Consider the following 16,572-nt stretch of genomic DNA (forward strand, 5'->3'; position numbering starts at 1 on the left):
AACGTGGGTGCCAGAACAACCCGTCCGTCGCTTACCGTTGGCAGCCCAGGTGTGGATCTGGAGCCAGAAAGCGGGGGGACTCCTTCCTGCCTGCTCCCCCCTGGCTGGTGGGGGGGGGGTCCCACCTCTTCTCTGGGGCAGCGCTTGCCGGCAGGATGAGGATGGAGAGTCATGGGGCAGAAGTACCCAAGTCAGCTCAGAGCTTCTCCCTGAGCTCCTGGCCTCCGGGCATGGCCTGTTGCCAGCCCAGAGAGGGAGCGGGAGGCCATGCAGCTGGCCACGTGCTGGCCCCTCCATGGGAAAGTTCCCTCTCAATCAGATTATCTGTATCTCGTCCTGCCTCGCCGCCCCAGCCGGGAGCTGCTCGGATCCAGCGCTAAGCCTCTTACCGCCCAAGCCCGAGGTCACCACTCAAGGGGACGTGGCGTGGGGCAGTCTGGCGGCAGGCGCCCGGCAGCTGCCGCCGCTGAAATGTGGCGGAGGAAGATGTTTTCTGCAGGGATTTGGTACCCGTCGGAGGCTGGCGGATGGCGGGATTAAGAGGCAGTGGGGGCTCCTGTCCTGCGAGAGCTGCCGGGATGCATGGTTGGAGGCACCCCGCTCCCCAGCCCAGCTCCCAGCTGGGCTATGGGTTGGTCTGGGGCCAGGAGATGCTCCAGCAGAGGCTGCCGGCGAGGACCCCCCACCTGGGCTCGAACAACGGCGTTACCCACCCACAAGTTTTCTTGTTGTTTGAACGGCAGAGGAAGCAGATGTGGTGGGGGAAGGTGTCGGAGGGGTCCCGAGAAAGGTGCTCCCCCTCTGCCCTGGGTCACCAAGAGCTTTGCTCCCCGGCCCCTGGCTGGTGGAGGGTCAGGGCTCCCAGGGCTCGCTGCCCTCACGCGGGGGCCGGAGGGTTGGGAGCAGGCAAGCTGCCCTGTCCTGCCCAAACAATGCTCCTCCACGCAAGGCTTGGCGAGCGCCTTCGTGATTTATTTGAAATTCAAATCCATGCCCGGACCTAGCGGTCGAGGTGAAGGCTGCCAGGAGCCAGGCTGGCGCAGGGAAGGAGGGAGGGAAGCGAGGCTCCCTCTCTATGCCAACCTGGCCCCGGTCCCTGAGTCGTGCACCCTGTGGAGGTGCAGGGTCTTGGCACCCTTAGGCTCTTGCAGCCGGTTGGGTCGGGCTGGAGGTGACTTCGGACTGGGCTGGGTTAGCATCCCAGGAGCTAGAGTGTGGTGCTTGATGTTCACCAACTGGCTCCGAAGGGAGCAATGGCCTTGCTGACCCCGGCTCCGTGAGCATCTTGCCTGCATTGACCTCCATGGCTGACGGCAGGGGCGATGGCGCGGGTGCCATTGGGGCCCCTGGGGTCTGCGAACGCTGAGGCCGTGGGGAGAACGTGCAGGGTGGAGGGATTGCACTGCGGCAGCAAAGCCGTGGAGGGGGAGGACGCTGCCGTGTGCTGGGCTGCCAGGTGTGTTTATGGGGAGGGCTTGCTGACCACTCTCTTTATGTCCCTAGACTCCACCTGCCCCACAAAGGTGTCTTCCCTTGTCTCCAGGGCAGCCAGCCCGGCCGATGGGGATCCAGGAGGATAAAGCACCGGCCGGCGGTGTATAAGTATGTGGTATTTTTATTGGCTTGCACAGGCTGTGCAGTCCCAGCAGCTGCCGCAACGTTTCTGCTCAAGAGCTCTCCTACCTCCCACCCACGTCTCACCCCACGTCACCCTCTTGTGTCTGCACTAACCAAGGCCGTCGAAAGCCAGGCTGCCTGCCTGCTGCCTGTGTCACTAACCTTGTTCTAGAGGGCAGCTCGCTGCCGGACTTTCATCAGCTAACATGGCAGCCCCCCGTTTTGCTGGTGTTTGGGGTGAAGGTCAGTCGAGGTCTTCCTCCTCCATGTCCTAGCCATTGTGGGCATGAGGACCGTAATGCCTAGACCCTGTGCATGCTGAGTGCTTTGAAGACCTCGGATGACAACGCTGACGGGGTGGTTTAGCCAAATGGCCGCAGTAGCCTGAAGTTCAGTAGAGCTGGGGCTGCCAGGCATGGTGGGAAACCAGGGTCTCGGAAGCAGTCACCATCGCTGGGACATAGTTGCTGTGTGGGAGCCAATACCTAGGTTAGCCATGGTGTTGGGGGCTCACAAATGCTCCCAAGGAGATAGGGATGAGTCCCAGGCCCCGTTCTCAGGCTCCCTACGCCATGGTCTTTATGGAGCAGCGCATCAGCCTGGTCAGGATTTGGCTGCGCTCGTGCGAGTGCCACGCAGAAGTGCCAAGGTGGAAGAGCCCCACTGAGGACTGCTGCTTCCTGGCTTCTGCTAAACGGTTTCTCTGGGTATCACCCCATCTGTACGGCGTCCTGGACCTTTCCGAGGTTCCCGCTCGGTCTCCAGCTTGCCTGACCTTGTAGACACAAAAAGTCTCATGTCCCAGTGCTGCCTGTGGGAGTCCTGTGGTTGGAGGTGTTAGGGGTAAGAGGCAGCGTGGCTGGTTAGTGGTCCGCAGAGGGGAGGCAGGTGGGGTTTGGAGAAGCCCAAAGTGCCATGGGTTGAACACCAGAGGGCACGGTCGCTCTTCGGAGCTCTTCAGTGCAGCTCCAGCCCTTTCCTTGGGGTTTGCTTCAGCTGGGTGTTGTGGCATGTCCCCTCTGCAGAGTCGCTGGCCTTGTCTCCTCGCTCCTGGTTTTGCTTTCTTTTCTTGTTCAAGGGAGGGTTTTGCAAAGCATCCGCGTGGAGCTTTTTTTTTTGTCCTGCCGTGGGTGAAGCGGCCGGTGAGCTTACTGGCTTAAACTTGTCAGCCGCTGCCGCCGGCTGGCTGATGCTCAGAAGCAAACCTCCAGCCAAGGCAGCTGTTAGCCAGCTCACCACCGCGCGGGCTCGCGTGCCACGGTAGCGCTCGGAGCCACGCAATGGCACCCACCCAACTCCGCTTGGTTGCTCCCCCTGCTCCTGTGGTCTCTGAAGCACCCGGTGTCACCCTGTGGGAGTGGGAGCAGAGAAACTGGGGGAGCAGAGTGAGGCAGCCCTGCGCTACTGGTCTGCTGTGAAGTGTTAGCCCACGGTGGGAAGGGGAAAAGCGGTTGCCTCGCCGCACCGGCGGCACCTCTTCCCCTGGGATCTCCTCTCTGAAGGATGGCAGGAGAAGAGAACCCGTTAATGAGGTTGCAGAAGCTGGCAGACATGGGGATGTTAGGAGAAAAGGAAGCATGTAAGAGCAGATATGCTGAGGGCATTTAGAACAAAAAGGGTGGAGGAGAAAAAAAAATCAACTTCTCCTCCTGCCCTCCCGTTTGTAGCAGAGGGACAAGCTGACGTTTAGCAAAACCAAGAAGTGACGGATTTAACATTGCTAAATGTTAAATGTTAAAATGGAGTTACTTTAATTTTGATGTGAGGTGGGGGAGAAAAAGACTTGGTAACTCGCTGTCACGAGGTGAAAAAGTGAAACCAAAGATTAGACTTGATATCAGTAACAGGGTCACCGTTAAACCAACACATGCCTTTCGGGTGGCAAGTTGGCATGTGCTTTGCTTAGTCACAAGGTCGTGATGAAGGCTTGAGACACAGAAATAGGAGGTGTCTTTCCTGTCTTAGCCTCAGGCTTTGCGAGGGGGGGAGATCACAGAGGGACCAGGTTTCTCAGGGATGCTGAGCAGTGTCCCCCCCACTTTGCAGACACCTGCAGGGGCTGCCGCTTGCAGTCTGGTTTCAGGTGCGTGTGACCAGGATCTCCTCACTTGGAAAGCCTCGCTCAGGGCTGCGTGGGGCTGGGGAGCCTCCCGGCTCGGAGCAGCGGTTTCTGCTTGAACACACACAGCAGACTGAAACCTGTGACAGCGGCATGGGGAGCCGAAGGTCTCTCTCACTGCCCTCGCCTGCGTGCGAGGTGGGGGCTTAATAGGTCACGGGGGGAAGGAGGAGAACGGCGGCGGGAAGGTTTGAGGAGAGGGCTCTTCGGCTTCCCGCTGCCTCCAGGGAAAGGGACTTGGAGAACCAGTCGCCTGGTCTCTTGCTGGTCTGCTTGACTTGGAAGGGATTTTGGGGCCAGCTAGAATCCGCCCTGGGCATCTCCCTGGGCTGTTTCTGTTTGCAAATCGGGGTCCTGGCGGCCCGGGAGGGAGGTGGGACTGTGGCAGGGGTGAGGAGCAGCAGGTGGTGTCAAGTGGGGGTCTCTGCTGTGCCGAGGCTGTGGGGGACAGGGAGAGCAGGGTGGTCACGGGGCAGCTGGGAGGAAGCTCCCGTGGCTGGGGAGGAACCGCACGTATCTCTTATCAGGCTTCTTAGCTCTGAATGGGCGGCTAGTTATAGCACGATTTTAATTTCCTCTTTGATAAAACACCCTGCCGGTCCCAGTAAGTGGGTCTTAACAGCGATGGACTGGGGACTGTTCCTAGGGGCCCTTCCACAGCCTCTCCTCCTCCTGTGGTCGCAGCTGGCACCGTGGCTGCCCTGGGGCTGCGAGGACGCCGGGACCTGCTCCGCTGGCCCTTTTCTGGCACTGGGGAGGGAAGTCTGAAGGACGTGTACCCTGTGTAGGGAAAGGGGCAGAGCCCTCCATCCTTCAGTGGCTGCCAGGTTTGAAGGAAGAGAGGGCTGAGCAGGGGTGAACATCTCCTTCTGCCTGCCCTGGGCATCTCCAGCTCCCCTTCCCCTCTGACGCTGTGAGGAAAGGGCTGAACGCAATCCCTGCAGCAGCTTTGGCAGCGGTGAGGTTTGTTCACGTGTCCTCGCCCACCTCCGGCTCCCACCGCTTTGCAAAGGCCGCTCGCTCCTTCTGCCGTGACGGAGACGGTGGTGATGGCGGTAGCTCAGCCTTCGGGCCTGGCAGTTTAATGGTTTCCTGTGAACCGCTTTTCAGATACCCATCGGGGACGGCAGCCGGCCGCCTTGGCCGCGCTGGCAGCAACCTCCCCTCGTGTTTTGTTGTGATCGTTTTGCTGTAGTCTCTCTCCAGGCCCCGAGGAGCGCTGGGCAGGGTCCAAACGCACGCAGCGCTCCTACGCGCGGAGGAGAAGAGCTCCCCGTCTAATTTTAGCCGTGACATGTAGGCAAGGGGAAGGGGCAGGCAGGAGGAGGCAGGGTGTGAAAGGACAACAAGGTCCCAGCTGTGGCCACCCATGTGACTCGCTACGGCCGCACGCGTGGCTACCGGCTCCCATCGCTGGGTGAATGACCAAAATAACAATAGCTCGTGACTCACGCCTTGCAGGCATCGCGGAGCAGAGCTGGCCTTCGGTGTGATCTCCGCCCCCCCCTCCCCCCAAAAGCCAAAGCGGAGATGGGTTTCGTAGCCCCAAAAGGGAGTTTGGCCAGGAGCGGGTCCCTGGGGACAGCTGGGGGACCCGGATAGCGGCGAAGTGTGACGGGGAAGTCCGCAGCCCGGCTGCGAGAGGTCCCATGGGGGGGTTTGCAGCAGCAAGGGGAGGTAAAAAGCTCCTGAGACGTCCGTGGAGCCCGCCCGGACCAGACACTGTCCGTAACTCAGGACCAAGTTACCTCCTGCGCATGAAATGAACTCAGGCTCTCCACGGCAGGTGCTTCGGCTCTCATCAGCCGGGCAAACCCCTTTATCGAGGTCCCAAAGAGAGAGAATCGCCTCTTCGGCGGGTTCCTCCCCTTATCCTCCTCTTGCCGCTGCGAGGGAAGCGGTGGCATCCCGTAGCTGCAGTCGGGTACTCGGAGGGCAGTTGGGTGCCGGAGGGGGACCCCTCTTTTTTGGGGGGGGGGGGGGGGGGCCTCTTAGTGCCTGCCCCTCTGGCTGGGGATGAGCCGGCCTCGGAGCTGCTCGGAGAGGAAGTGCAGTTGGTTATTTTAACGAGCGCTGTCAGGGTTTGCGGCGCAAGGGAGGAGGCGGAGGGAGAAGCTGAGCGTTTCACTCTCCAAACTAGGACTTGGTTGGGGAGGGCTGGCCTGCTGCTGCCGCCGCTCCCGACCGGCCACCGTCACCCGCTCGGCACCTTACAGGGACCCCCGCGCCGCTCCGGATCAGGTCACGGGGGCATTTCCCCACGCTCTCTCCTTCTCTTTTTCCTCATCTTCCTCTTCGTCCCCCCACGTTTTGCTGCTTTTGTCTGTACCGGGTGGGGGATGGGAGGAGGCTGGGGGAACCAGCCCTTAGTTCGTAGGTATGGTCTGAGCAGGTATCGGGTCCCATCCCGCTGGGGAAGGGCGGTGGGAAGCAGACCCCGGAGTCATCCCGGAGACCCTCAGCCTTGCTCCTGCTGAGCTGCGTTCACTCCTGGAGTCTGGAGCGAGCCCGTAGGGCTACGAGCTGTTCCCAGGGCTGAGGCGGGGGCTCTGTGAAACGCAGCCGCTGTGGCACTCAGTGGCACTTGGCTGTTGTTTCCCCTTTGGAAGGAGGGCAGGGTTTTTCCCTGCCAGAGGTGCATTTCCAGCCACCCAGTCTGCTGCCTGTTACGGCACTGGCTGCATCCTACCAGCCTGTGTGGCATGGGGATGGCAGAAGGAAACCTGCAGGTGGCAGAGGACAGTGGCGTGGGGAGCCAGCCTGTGCCACGCTGGGACCCCTGGACCCCGGCCGCTTTGCCCTGGGATAGTTTAGGGAAGCAGGACGGACTTGTGGGCTCCTGGCATCGCCCCTGGTGCCGGTGGCGGTGAGGCACCCTGCTTCTGCTGGGAGCAGTGGGATGCCCTTCCTGACGTCTGCCGTGGACTGGAGGGAGGCATGTGGCTCCCATCTTTCTGTGCCTATAGCTGAGCGCCTGAGGCTCGCTCTGCTTTGCTCTGGGAGGTCCAAAGATTTCCGAGCCTTGGGAATCACTGCCTGTGCTCTGCATCTGCCACGCTGCAGCTTTATCTTTACATCGGGTTTATCGCCTCCTCCCTGGGGCTGCTGCTCTGGGCAGATGCTGCATGTTGCCCTGCCCCGGGCAGCACCATGCCGGGATGTCTTCCCCACGCACAGGAGGAGAACTTCAGGGCTGCTCGGGGAGTTCGGATCAGGCAGCTGGGCTGTGGGACCGGCATCCCTTTAAATAGCACGTCCCTCGTGTCCCTCCTCTACCAGAGGCACAGAGCTGTGTGTACTGAAGGAGGGGACCAGCCCTGAGGAGGAAGGTGGGAATCTGCTAAATAAACCATGGGCTGGGCACCCAAAATGCCGGGGCGCCCTGCCGAACCCCCTGCCGCTTTGCTTCATGCATGTCGCTCTGCAAATGGAGCTCAGAGAGAGAGAGAGGAAACTCAAAGTCCTTCCCAGCCTGCGTCGATGGTCCTGCTGATGGGACCAAAATAGAAACTGCATGGCCGGCCTCTCCCCCCACCCCTGCTCCGCCTCAGCCCCGGCACGCTGATGGTGGTGGCTCACCCTCTGTGTTTCATCCCCGCTGCTCGAGGCCGTCAGTCTTGCTGTTTGGCTCCCCAGCCAAACGCAGCGACAGATTGTTTAAATCAGTGTTGTTGGGTTTCTTGATAACCAGGAGGCAGATTATTTACTGTAGTGGCAAATAAACTTCATAATGTTATGATGGTGGAAAGTTGTCAAGGGATATGAATGCCCAGAGTCAGCCCAGGAGCCTCCAAGGAGACGGCTTTGGTTTAAATTAAGACAAAACACTGTCTTCCATGGATTTTGGGAAGGAAATCACATTGTTGTAATGGGAACATTACTCTGAGCCTTAGGGCTGGCAAACTCTTGACTTTATGAAGCATAAGTGGAGGGTCTGAGCTAGTCTGGCAGATGTACCTTAAAGCACATCTCAGGTTTGCCCTGAGAAGGCGGTGAAGGGGAGGTTGGCACCAGGGTGTCATGCAGAATTTGGGGAGAGGCAGGATGGAGCTGCCACCAGAATGATTGTGGGGGTTATGCTAGGAACTGTAAAAAAAAGTCTCTTCTGCTCCCAGCCCCTGCTCTTCCCAGCAAACCGAAGTTGAGAGCATTTTCTTGTGAAGGGCCAGGCAGGAGGGCGGGTGGCTGATCCCTTTCGGCTTGCCTTGATCGAGGCAGGGCCAGGCAGTGAGGACCATGCTCAGGTTGCTGTGTGGCCTTCAGCAGTTCCTTGCACCCAGCTTTGCCCCTTGGAGAAGCTTCCCACGACGAGCTGCAAAGCTGCGGTGTTTCATTTCTTTGCCATGCCTGCAACCCCTCTGCAAGGCAGCTGCTGGTCCCTGGCACTGCATCTGTCCCCCTGTCCTGCTCATTCAAAGAAGGCGGCTTAGAGGCTGCATCTCCTCTGTGTGGTGTCCCCAGCTCACGATGGAGGTGTGAATACCCAGAAAATGGTGTGGGGTTAAAGTTAGTGGCTGCGTCTCATCCCTGGTGTGGTCTTCGATCCGCCCAGGGCACCAAGCAGTCAGAAGCGATGCTGAAGTGGTGATGTTGAGCTGTTGCTGCCAGCTGGAGTGTGCCATGAAACTCCTGTCCCCTGAAAAAAAGCCCTTGGGCGAGTTTTGCTTCTGGCCATCTTGTGCAGGTATCCCATTACCCTTTTGTGTCTGGGGTGTGTCAAGGTATTTGCATCGGGTCCAGAGCACTGGCACTGCTGCGACGCTGTGGAGCAGAGGAGTGTATGTGTGGGAGCGGGAGGCTGTGAGTTTGTGCTTTTGCTCGGCCACGTGCAAGATGGGTACAAAGAGGCCAAACTGACGTAGCTGCCCATCCCTCGTGAAGCAGTGCGGTCCTGGGGCCTCCAGGTTGGTCAAACAAAGTGCCCAGTAGCACTGACGGGCTTCTGAGCAAGTTAGCAAAGCCCTTAGAGGTTGCCAGGGGTGCCTTGCTCTCGCTGTCCGTGCCCAGTAGCCCTGGCAGGGGCCTCTCCGCAGCTCCCTGCGGAGAAGGGTGCTGGGGCTGCACGTGCAGAGACCTCAGAGCTGGGAGGAGGTCCTCTGCAGCTGCATGCGTGTGACCACCAGCTGGTTTCTAAGCCCTTGCCTTGCTTTCTCACTAGGAGGGAGGTCTGAAGTCCTCTGGATCAACCCCAGGGCTCGCTGAGAGATATAGGTGGGGACCTGTTCCCCTCTGAGTGCCCTGCAAGGACCAGAAACTGCCTTCTGCAGCCTGGAGGGGTAGCGTTAAGTTTGCAGCAGTAATCTTCTCCTTTGCAGTATGAGGGTGACAGTACAACTGAGGATGTCTTTGTCCACAGTTTGCCCTGGGAATGCCATGCTCTTGCAGCTCGGGAGCATGGGAGCAAGGTGCTGTGGCCCATGTAGTCAGTGGCACTTGTTGCAGTAGGTCAAATGAATGAATCCTAAAATAGAAGGTGAGCGCAGCCCATAGCTTGCCCCTCACGATGCTTTGGTTTGGAAGGAGCCTCCCTACCCCTGTGCTGGGGGGAGCCACATCTCCTTGCTCATGCTGGACCCAGCACAGGGGAGCTCCTGACTCTGTTTTATTCACGTGATGTAGGAGAGATTACAGCTGGAATGGAAATTTTGGGTAGAAACAAACTGCGCCATTTGGGAACTTGCTGATCATTGCTCACCTCGCTGCAGCCAAAGCCCTGAGGGCTGCAACACATCTTGACCAGCGTGCTCCCTTCCCCGTCTGGCGCAGGGGCACCTTCCTCAGCAGACCTCATCTCTGCAGGTTGCTCTTCATGGTACATCGGAGAGGGCTGGCCAGAGAGCCCATGGGAGAGGAGAGGTCGGTGACTGATGCCTGGGAACAGGATGGGAGAATGGGGCCGGGATCTCAGCAGGGGTGGTGTGGGGACAGCAACGTACATGGGAAGATTGAGTATCAGAGCACTGAAGGGAGCGGGGAGGGGGGGTGCGAGCTTGTGATGGAAACCAAGGCTGAAGGCAAGCGGTGGTATGTCAGAGGGGCTGGGATGAGCAGCAGCTCCCTGGATGGGCTCCCAGGCTCTTGTCCCTCGGTCCCTCTAGTGTCCTGGCAGGGAGGAGACAGAGAGGCAGAAGCCCAGGAGATCTTGGTGTCATGCAGGGGTGGCTATTAATAACACTTACACTTTCCCTGTGGTTGAGCTGTACAAGTCAAGCGTCCTTGCCAGGGGAAGACAGCTTGTAAACTGAAACGGGCTCCTGCTTGCGTGCTGCCAGCTCCGGTGCCGCAGCAGCTCCCCAGCACCCGCAGCAAGCTGGGATGCAGGGACGCAGCCAGCCACCATCAGGACGGGCGCTCGTCACGGAGCAGGGCAAAACTCTCCGACTTGTTTCCCTTGCTGTAGCCCCGTGGTTGGAAAAAATGCTTTCCAGACAACTAGCTGGAGGTTTGCTGAAAGGTTGGGAGGAGCTGATTGTGTTTTTCAAGTCTGGACTTCTCTAGGGCTCAAGGCTTGTGCATTGTGCTGCTGGCACTACCCTGCAGTAGGGTCCTATTGCCACCCTTGGTGCCAGGAGAGGGGTGCCAGATTTGGCACTGTAGGAAGGTAAACTGGGATCTCTCTTGCTTCTGAGAGCTGGCAGGAATAGACCAGGCTGCTGGAGGGACAGAAGGAATAATAATGTAGAGGAAGGGCCGAGCAGGCATATGGCACAGCATCCCGCTACATGTCTAAGGGCACAGAGGGCCTGTTCAGTATGGTACGTGGGAGTTTGCTTGAGGCTAGTGAAGCAAAGCAGAATAATGGAGCTGAATATCAAGAAGCTCCTCCTGACCTGGGAAGAGCCTATGCCTTGAGGGACACTGTGTGTTTAGCCCTAGGATTCAGCCTGTCTGGTTTTGGAGCCACCACCACTGCAGGAGGGATGGCTGCTGGCTGTCCAGAGAGCAGGATCTCCGTATCAGCCGATCCACAAGCTCTGTGTCCACTGAAGTTACAAGAAGCAAGTTTTTCCTCTTCGATCCCTGCTTGACTTTCCAAGGGCATTTAGATCCTGCCACCAAGGTTAGCTCTGTCCTCAGAGTAAGAGGTTGCAGCTTGCTCTGAGTGCCCAAGGAGCTTCCTGCAGCAGCCCCCTCTTCCCCCAGCCCTCGAGGACCGCACTGCTGGCTGCCTACGCTCTGGGACACGTTCCTGCTTCAGCAGCATCTCTGCCCACCAAAGCCAGGCGGGGAGCATAGGAGGCTGAGAAGCTCTGAGGGGTCTGGTTAGTAAAAAAAACCACTTCCCAAGAGCTCTGATTGCAGACCAGAGCTGCTGTCTCCTTCTTTGTTCACAGAAGGAGATTGAAATGATAGTGCATAGCTGCTCGTGAGTTGATATCCTAGTGCGTGCAGCAGTACTTCCTTTCCCTCCCACTCTGCAAATGCCAGGCTGCCTCCATCCAGCCTCCTTCCCTAACTGTGCCGAGCGATGCAGTCTGCAGAGCAGCCGCAGGTGCCGGCTTTTCTCTGTCTTAGCGACAAACAGTGGAGATCCCAGAGATGTGCTGGTGTTAGGCCAGGGGCTTCCAGGGCTTAGCTCCTCTCAGACTTCTCTGCCTGGTGCGTGGTTCCCTGCCAGCTCTGCTGATGCACATCAATCCTGGGCACCCCCGGCAGTCTGTCCGTCTGTTCCACCGGCGGTAGCTTTCAGCACCTGCGATATACCATTTGGAGCTCAGATTGGAACTAAGTTGCGAGAGATGAGGATATCTTCACCCATCATATCTGTGCTGCCATGTGCTGCTGTTGTGGGCTGTCAGATGGTTGCCTGGTAATAACCTTCACCACTGGTAGCTGGAGCGTGAGTCCGTGTGCCACTTGCAGACAGCCCTGAAGATAAAAAGGGCCGTAATCAGCTAGTACCCAAACATAAATGTCAAGCCAAGGTTATTGTAGCAGATTTCCTCATGAGACTGTGGTGCAAAAAGGAAGGAAGCTGTGTTGAGAGATCTTCCTGCCCATAGCAGCAGCTCAGCAAGCGGTACAGCAGCTTCGTGCTAGTGGAGTATCTGGGGCAGGAGGGAGCATCTGTTAAGCTCATTTGGGATGTAGTTGGACAGTACGTCTGCCCCAGCAGCTAAAGCTGGCCAAAAAGGGTCTGCTGCAGCGTGCCACACCCAGGCGGTGTTCTCTCTTGGGTTTTTTAACACGTTTTATTTGTTCAGACAATTTTTAACACCTCTTGGTGATGATGCAATTTGCTGCGCATCATCCTTTCGACGATGGGGAGTAGGGACAGGAATGGAGCGCTGCAGTGTCGCGGACAGGCTGGAAGTAGGGTGATCAGCAAAATGTGCTTTTGCCCTCTGCAAAGCTGCTTGGGCCTCGGTGGTGTGATAGTTAACCTGCTGGCGACCAAGTACCTGCATTGCTTGCTGTGGTGGGACTTGAGAAATCCCTCCAAGGAGGTGACACTTTGTTTTGCTTTCAATTCAACCATGCTTTAGCTGCCCTGATGCTGCTTGCTGGAGGGCACTGCTGTGCTTCCTTCCCTCCTTGTGCTACGTTACTGAATACAGGCATGGCAGTGAGACCGTAGAAACTAAAGAGCTCCCTTCCTTGCCTACCAGGCTGGAGGAGACCCAACCTTCTCCAAAGATACAAACTCAGCTTTGTACTCATCTAAAAGAAATAGAGGTACAGCCCAATGGGTTGCTTGTGCTACAAGCACTAAGCAAAAGCTCCAGTTTGTGGTCCAGAAAATAACACGTATGTCCCATCTTACCTGCGTTTCCCAAACAAAAAGGGAAGCTTATGACAAATTTGCCTGTTTGTGTGGACCTTGCGTCAGTGGATGTTTGAGCCAGGGTGTTCTCCTGAAGGTCCTCTGGTATTGCTGACCTGCAAGCGAGTGCATAAAAGAGCATGAGAAGGGAGGAAAGTAGAAACAAGTGGAGCAGATGCCGGTCTTAGTGCAGTGGTGAGCGGCATGCCCGTACCGTCATGATGGGTAGAGGAGCTGCCTCCTACATGGAGGAGCATGGAAATTGTTGAGAGTGACGGTGGTGGCTTGTGTGTGCCTGCAGGCTGCCATGATCCCGAGTCCCCCACCTTGGGAGCAATTGAAGAGCCAGAAGTTTGCTTCCACCAAACTGTGGATCTTGGTGGGGTTTTTTTCAGTTGCCCTCGAATAAATCCTCTGTATGTAGCAGCTGAAGAGAGACAGTGACTGGAGGGTGGGAAGCGAAGCACTAGCTCTGGAGGAGAGGAGCACTGGAGCTAGACAGATTCAGCCCCTTCCACTCCAGCCTTTGCATGCCGTGCCGCCAGTGCTGAAACTGCTGCAGCACCTTCCACCTGTGGCCTGGGGCTTTCCACAGGCTGCTGCAGTGTCCAGGCAGCCTGTCAAGCTTTGAGGGCTGGGCCGGGAAAGCTTGGGAGCCCCGGTAAAGCTCTTTCCACCAGGAGAGGGAAGTTTTGCACAGGACAGAGGGCATGATTTTCCTAGCTCTCCTCTGCACTATTCCAGCTCTCCTAGCCTCCAGCTCTCCCAGCCAGCTTCTACCAAATCTCCCTGCCCTGCTCTTACTTGCCCGGTTGGTTTTCTTCTTTAGGATTTGCAACAGCTTAGTTTCAATTTGCTGCAAATTGGTGGGGCTGCTGCTTAGCTAGAGTGGTTCCCAAGGGGAAACCAGGTGGACCAGCACCAGGAGAGCGGTGGGGGTAATCGCCAGGGCTGATCGGCACCTCGGGATGCAGGGGCTCTGCCGATCCCACAGCGGTGAGCAGGCGAGGCAGAGGGTCCTGGCCAGGCGGTGACACCTGCCCTGCCATCGCAGCACCCTGGGCTGAGCCACAAAACTCGGGGAACTGGGGAGCTGTGGGCAGCGGGAGCCCCAGTGCTGCGTCTACCTAGCAAGTGGGTCCCAGCCCTGCCGTGTGCCCTGGGTGGCATCGCCACGTCCCCCCCCGTCCCTGCTCCTACCCTCTGTCCCCCACCATCCCCCTGCCCTGACCCTTCGCAGCCCAACCCGGGGGACTCGCGGGGGACCCTATTTAACTCCCGGTCTCTGTGTTAACAGCCACCATCCGGGTGCGATGGAAACCTTTTTTAGGCGGCACTTTGGGAGGAAGGGGCCGCGGCGTGCCAGCGCGGTGGCCGTGCCCACGGGCAAGGCCAGGCGACGCTCCCAGGCAGGGCTGCCCTCCGCCTTGCTGGCCCAACGCCGGCGCGGCTCGGGCTCCCCGCTGCCGGCCTTCTCCTGCCTGGGTCAGCCCCAGCGCCCCGGCCCCCGCCGCCGTTCCAGCACCACGCCACCCTGCCTCAGCCCCAGGTTCGCCGTGCAGACGAAACGCGGGGGCCGGGCACGAGCCATCGACGCCCAGCTGGTGGGTCCCTCCATCCTCCTGGCCAGCCTCATCCCCACCGGAGAGGAGGGGGACGGGGCGCCCCGCACCGACAGCTCCGGATCCGAGTCTCCGGAGGATGGCGGCGTCGGCGCGTTGGCGGGAGTCAAGCGAGGCCGGCGTGAGCGGTGGGCTGAGGAGAGGTGGCTGGCCATGCTACCCCGGCTGCAGCCGCTCCAGGCTGGGCTGCTGTCGCGGGGTCCCCGCTGCCTGCGGCGCGCCTTCTCCCACCGCCTGCCCACCGAGTTCATGTACGGCCGGGCCACCTACGGCTTGCCAGGTCGCTACCGTCGCCTCAGCCAGCGACGTCGCTCCAGCGATGCCCTCCGGCCCGGGCTGCTCTCCTCCAGCCACCTGCGGCTACTGGCCCAGCACTGCGCAGGGGCGGCCGGAGCCGGCTGCCCCTCTGCCACCCTCCCCGAGTGCTTGGGACCGGAGCCTGCCCGCCACGCCGCCCCGGATGGCTGGAGCCCCCGGCTGCTGTATGTATGGCGGTGGCGTGCAAGCGGGAGATGCCTCAGGGAGGGGAGGCTGGGTGCAGACCCAGGCTCAGCAGGGAAGGAGGGAAGGGGCTCGGCGCCGTTGGCCGTGGCTGCCGTCGGTGTCTCGCAGCGCTGCTTGTGTCTCTTGAGCATCTCCCGCTCGGGCCGGCACGGCCTCTGATGCTCTCAGTGCGGCCCCTGGGGCTTGCAGGCATCCCCTCCTGCCAGCCTGGGGCTTGGAGGGAGGCAGCAGGTCTGGTTGTGGGCTGGAGATGCACACTTTATCCAGCTGGCTGGTTCTGCTGCTCCTTTCCTCCACCCTAGCACATCTGGGAGAAGCGCACTAGCCCCGAACAAACACCTGCTTTTTTTCCAACCGGTTGTGCTGGTCCCCGAAAAAAACCCAGGTTCTAAGGTGCCTTGGTACGGGAAAGCTGCGGGGAGCCTGTGGGGCAAGGGCTCTGGGTTGTCCCTGCAAAGGCAGCCCCACCACCACAGCTCGGTGGAGCATCCCTGGCTGTTTTGCAATGGACCTGTCATCCCCAAGGTCTTTGACCCAGCAGGCTGTGCCTTTTGCTGAGCGCAGGGTGTCTTTAGCTGAGCCATCAGCTCAGTGGCCATCAGCTCATCAGCTCTTCGTCCCATGGGGCTGCCTCACAGGAGTGGCCTCCTCGGCCAGCGGTGCTGGAGATTCACCTCATTTCCAGCCACTTGGTCCTGAGGATGCTTTTCTGCTCCAGCCTCACCGTCCATCCTAGAAGCAGGTTGTGCTTTGCACATATTCCTCCTCCCCTGATCTAATAGCCAGCCCTCTTGTGTCTTCCAGGAAAGCTATTGCCAAGTCCAGCCTCCAGCACATGGTAGCCCAGCCAAACCCTGCGCTAGCCCTGAGGAGTGACTCTGAGCGACAGATACGCAGCACTGTGGACTGGAGCGTAAGTTGTAGCACGCTTTGCTGGGCGTTGCGTGGAATCGGCTCTCGGCCAAGAAGCAGCAGGCTCTTCCCGGGCTGAGGCTTCCCAGGTGACTTCGGCTTTGACACATTTATGGCATCCGCCGTTGCTACCAGCTGGTGCCAGCGTCTGTGCTGCTGGCAGCACCCCTTGATGCTGCAAGGAGAGGCTGTGCAGGCACAGGTGGTTCCTGGGAGGATGGCATAGCTATTCCACTGCCAGCTCTTCTGCTCCTGGCAGCCGAGGTCTTCTGGTGGCTGGGGCCAAGCAACAGGAGCGTGCCCCTGCTCCTTCGCAGGCAAAGCCTGGCAGGTATTAAGCTGCACCCTGGGGTCGTAGAACAGAAGCTGTTTCAGGAGAGTCCCCTGCACTGAATTTGCCCCGATGCCTCCTCTCAGGGGGTGATGGGAGCAGCTTCCCTGTGCAGGACGCCGCAACTGGGCTGTAGGTCTTGGAGGTGGTTTCCTGGGGCCCTCTCATTTCCAACAGGTGGGCCACAGCAGCAGCTTCATGAGGTTTCCTCCGTCCAGATGTTGGCCGTGGTTGTTCTGTGCATCTTGTCTCCTGGCCTACACCTAGCTTCAACATCTCACCCCGCCACCATTGTCCAGTATCTTGTCCCTCGCACAAAGCATTTTAGGGGCTCGGATGCCCATCTGGGGGTGCTCTCAGAGAAACGTGTTGTCTTGTGCCTTTCAGGAGACTGCGGTCTATGGGGAGCACATCTGGTTTGAGACCAATGTCTCTGGGGACTTCTGCTATGTTGGAGAGCAGAACTGTATGGCAAAGCTGCTGGTGAGTCACCTGGGGTCACCCGCCTCCCTGGCAAGGGCTGCAGGTCCGGGAGACCGTGACGGTCACGCTGCTGCTGCTGGGGGACATGCGGGGGTCCGGGGGGCTGCCAAGGTGGGGAAGGTGTCCCTCCTATCTCTGAATGCTGGAGGGCTGCGTCCCCAGTTTCTGCCAGCGCTGGTGCTCAGTTTGCGGTGGAAACCTCACACAGAGCTGCCACTTG

General features: G+C 59.2%; 1 protein-coding gene across 3 annotated transcripts in view; it reads left to right on the forward strand.

Annotated features, from left to right (window-relative positions):
- DGKZ (diacylglycerol kinase zeta) overlaps positions 1–16,572 on the forward strand; it is a 45,370-nt gene that overhangs the window by 6,187 nt on the left and 22,611 nt on the right. The window contains exons 1-3 of one of the 3 annotated variants that reach the window (XM_069784500.1): positions 9,718–14,604; positions 15,431–15,539; positions 16,257–16,352. In XM_069784500.1, the coding sequence (XP_069640601.1) occupies positions 13,814–14,604; positions 15,431–15,539; positions 16,257–16,352 (996 nt within the window). In that variant the 5' untranslated portion in view covers positions 9,718–13,813. Of the gene's footprint in view, positions 1–9,717; positions 14,605–15,430; positions 15,540–16,256; positions 16,353–16,572 lie in introns of those variants that run through there. The other 2 variants (XM_069784501.1, XM_069784502.1) reach the window with 2 other exon arrangements.

Source organism: Haliaeetus albicilla, chromosome 5 (genome assembly GCF_947461875.1).
Source record: "Haliaeetus albicilla chromosome 5, bHalAlb1.1, whole genome shotgun sequence".
Classification (NCBI taxonomy): domain Eukaryota; kingdom Metazoa; phylum Chordata; class Aves; order Accipitriformes; family Accipitridae; genus Haliaeetus; species Haliaeetus albicilla.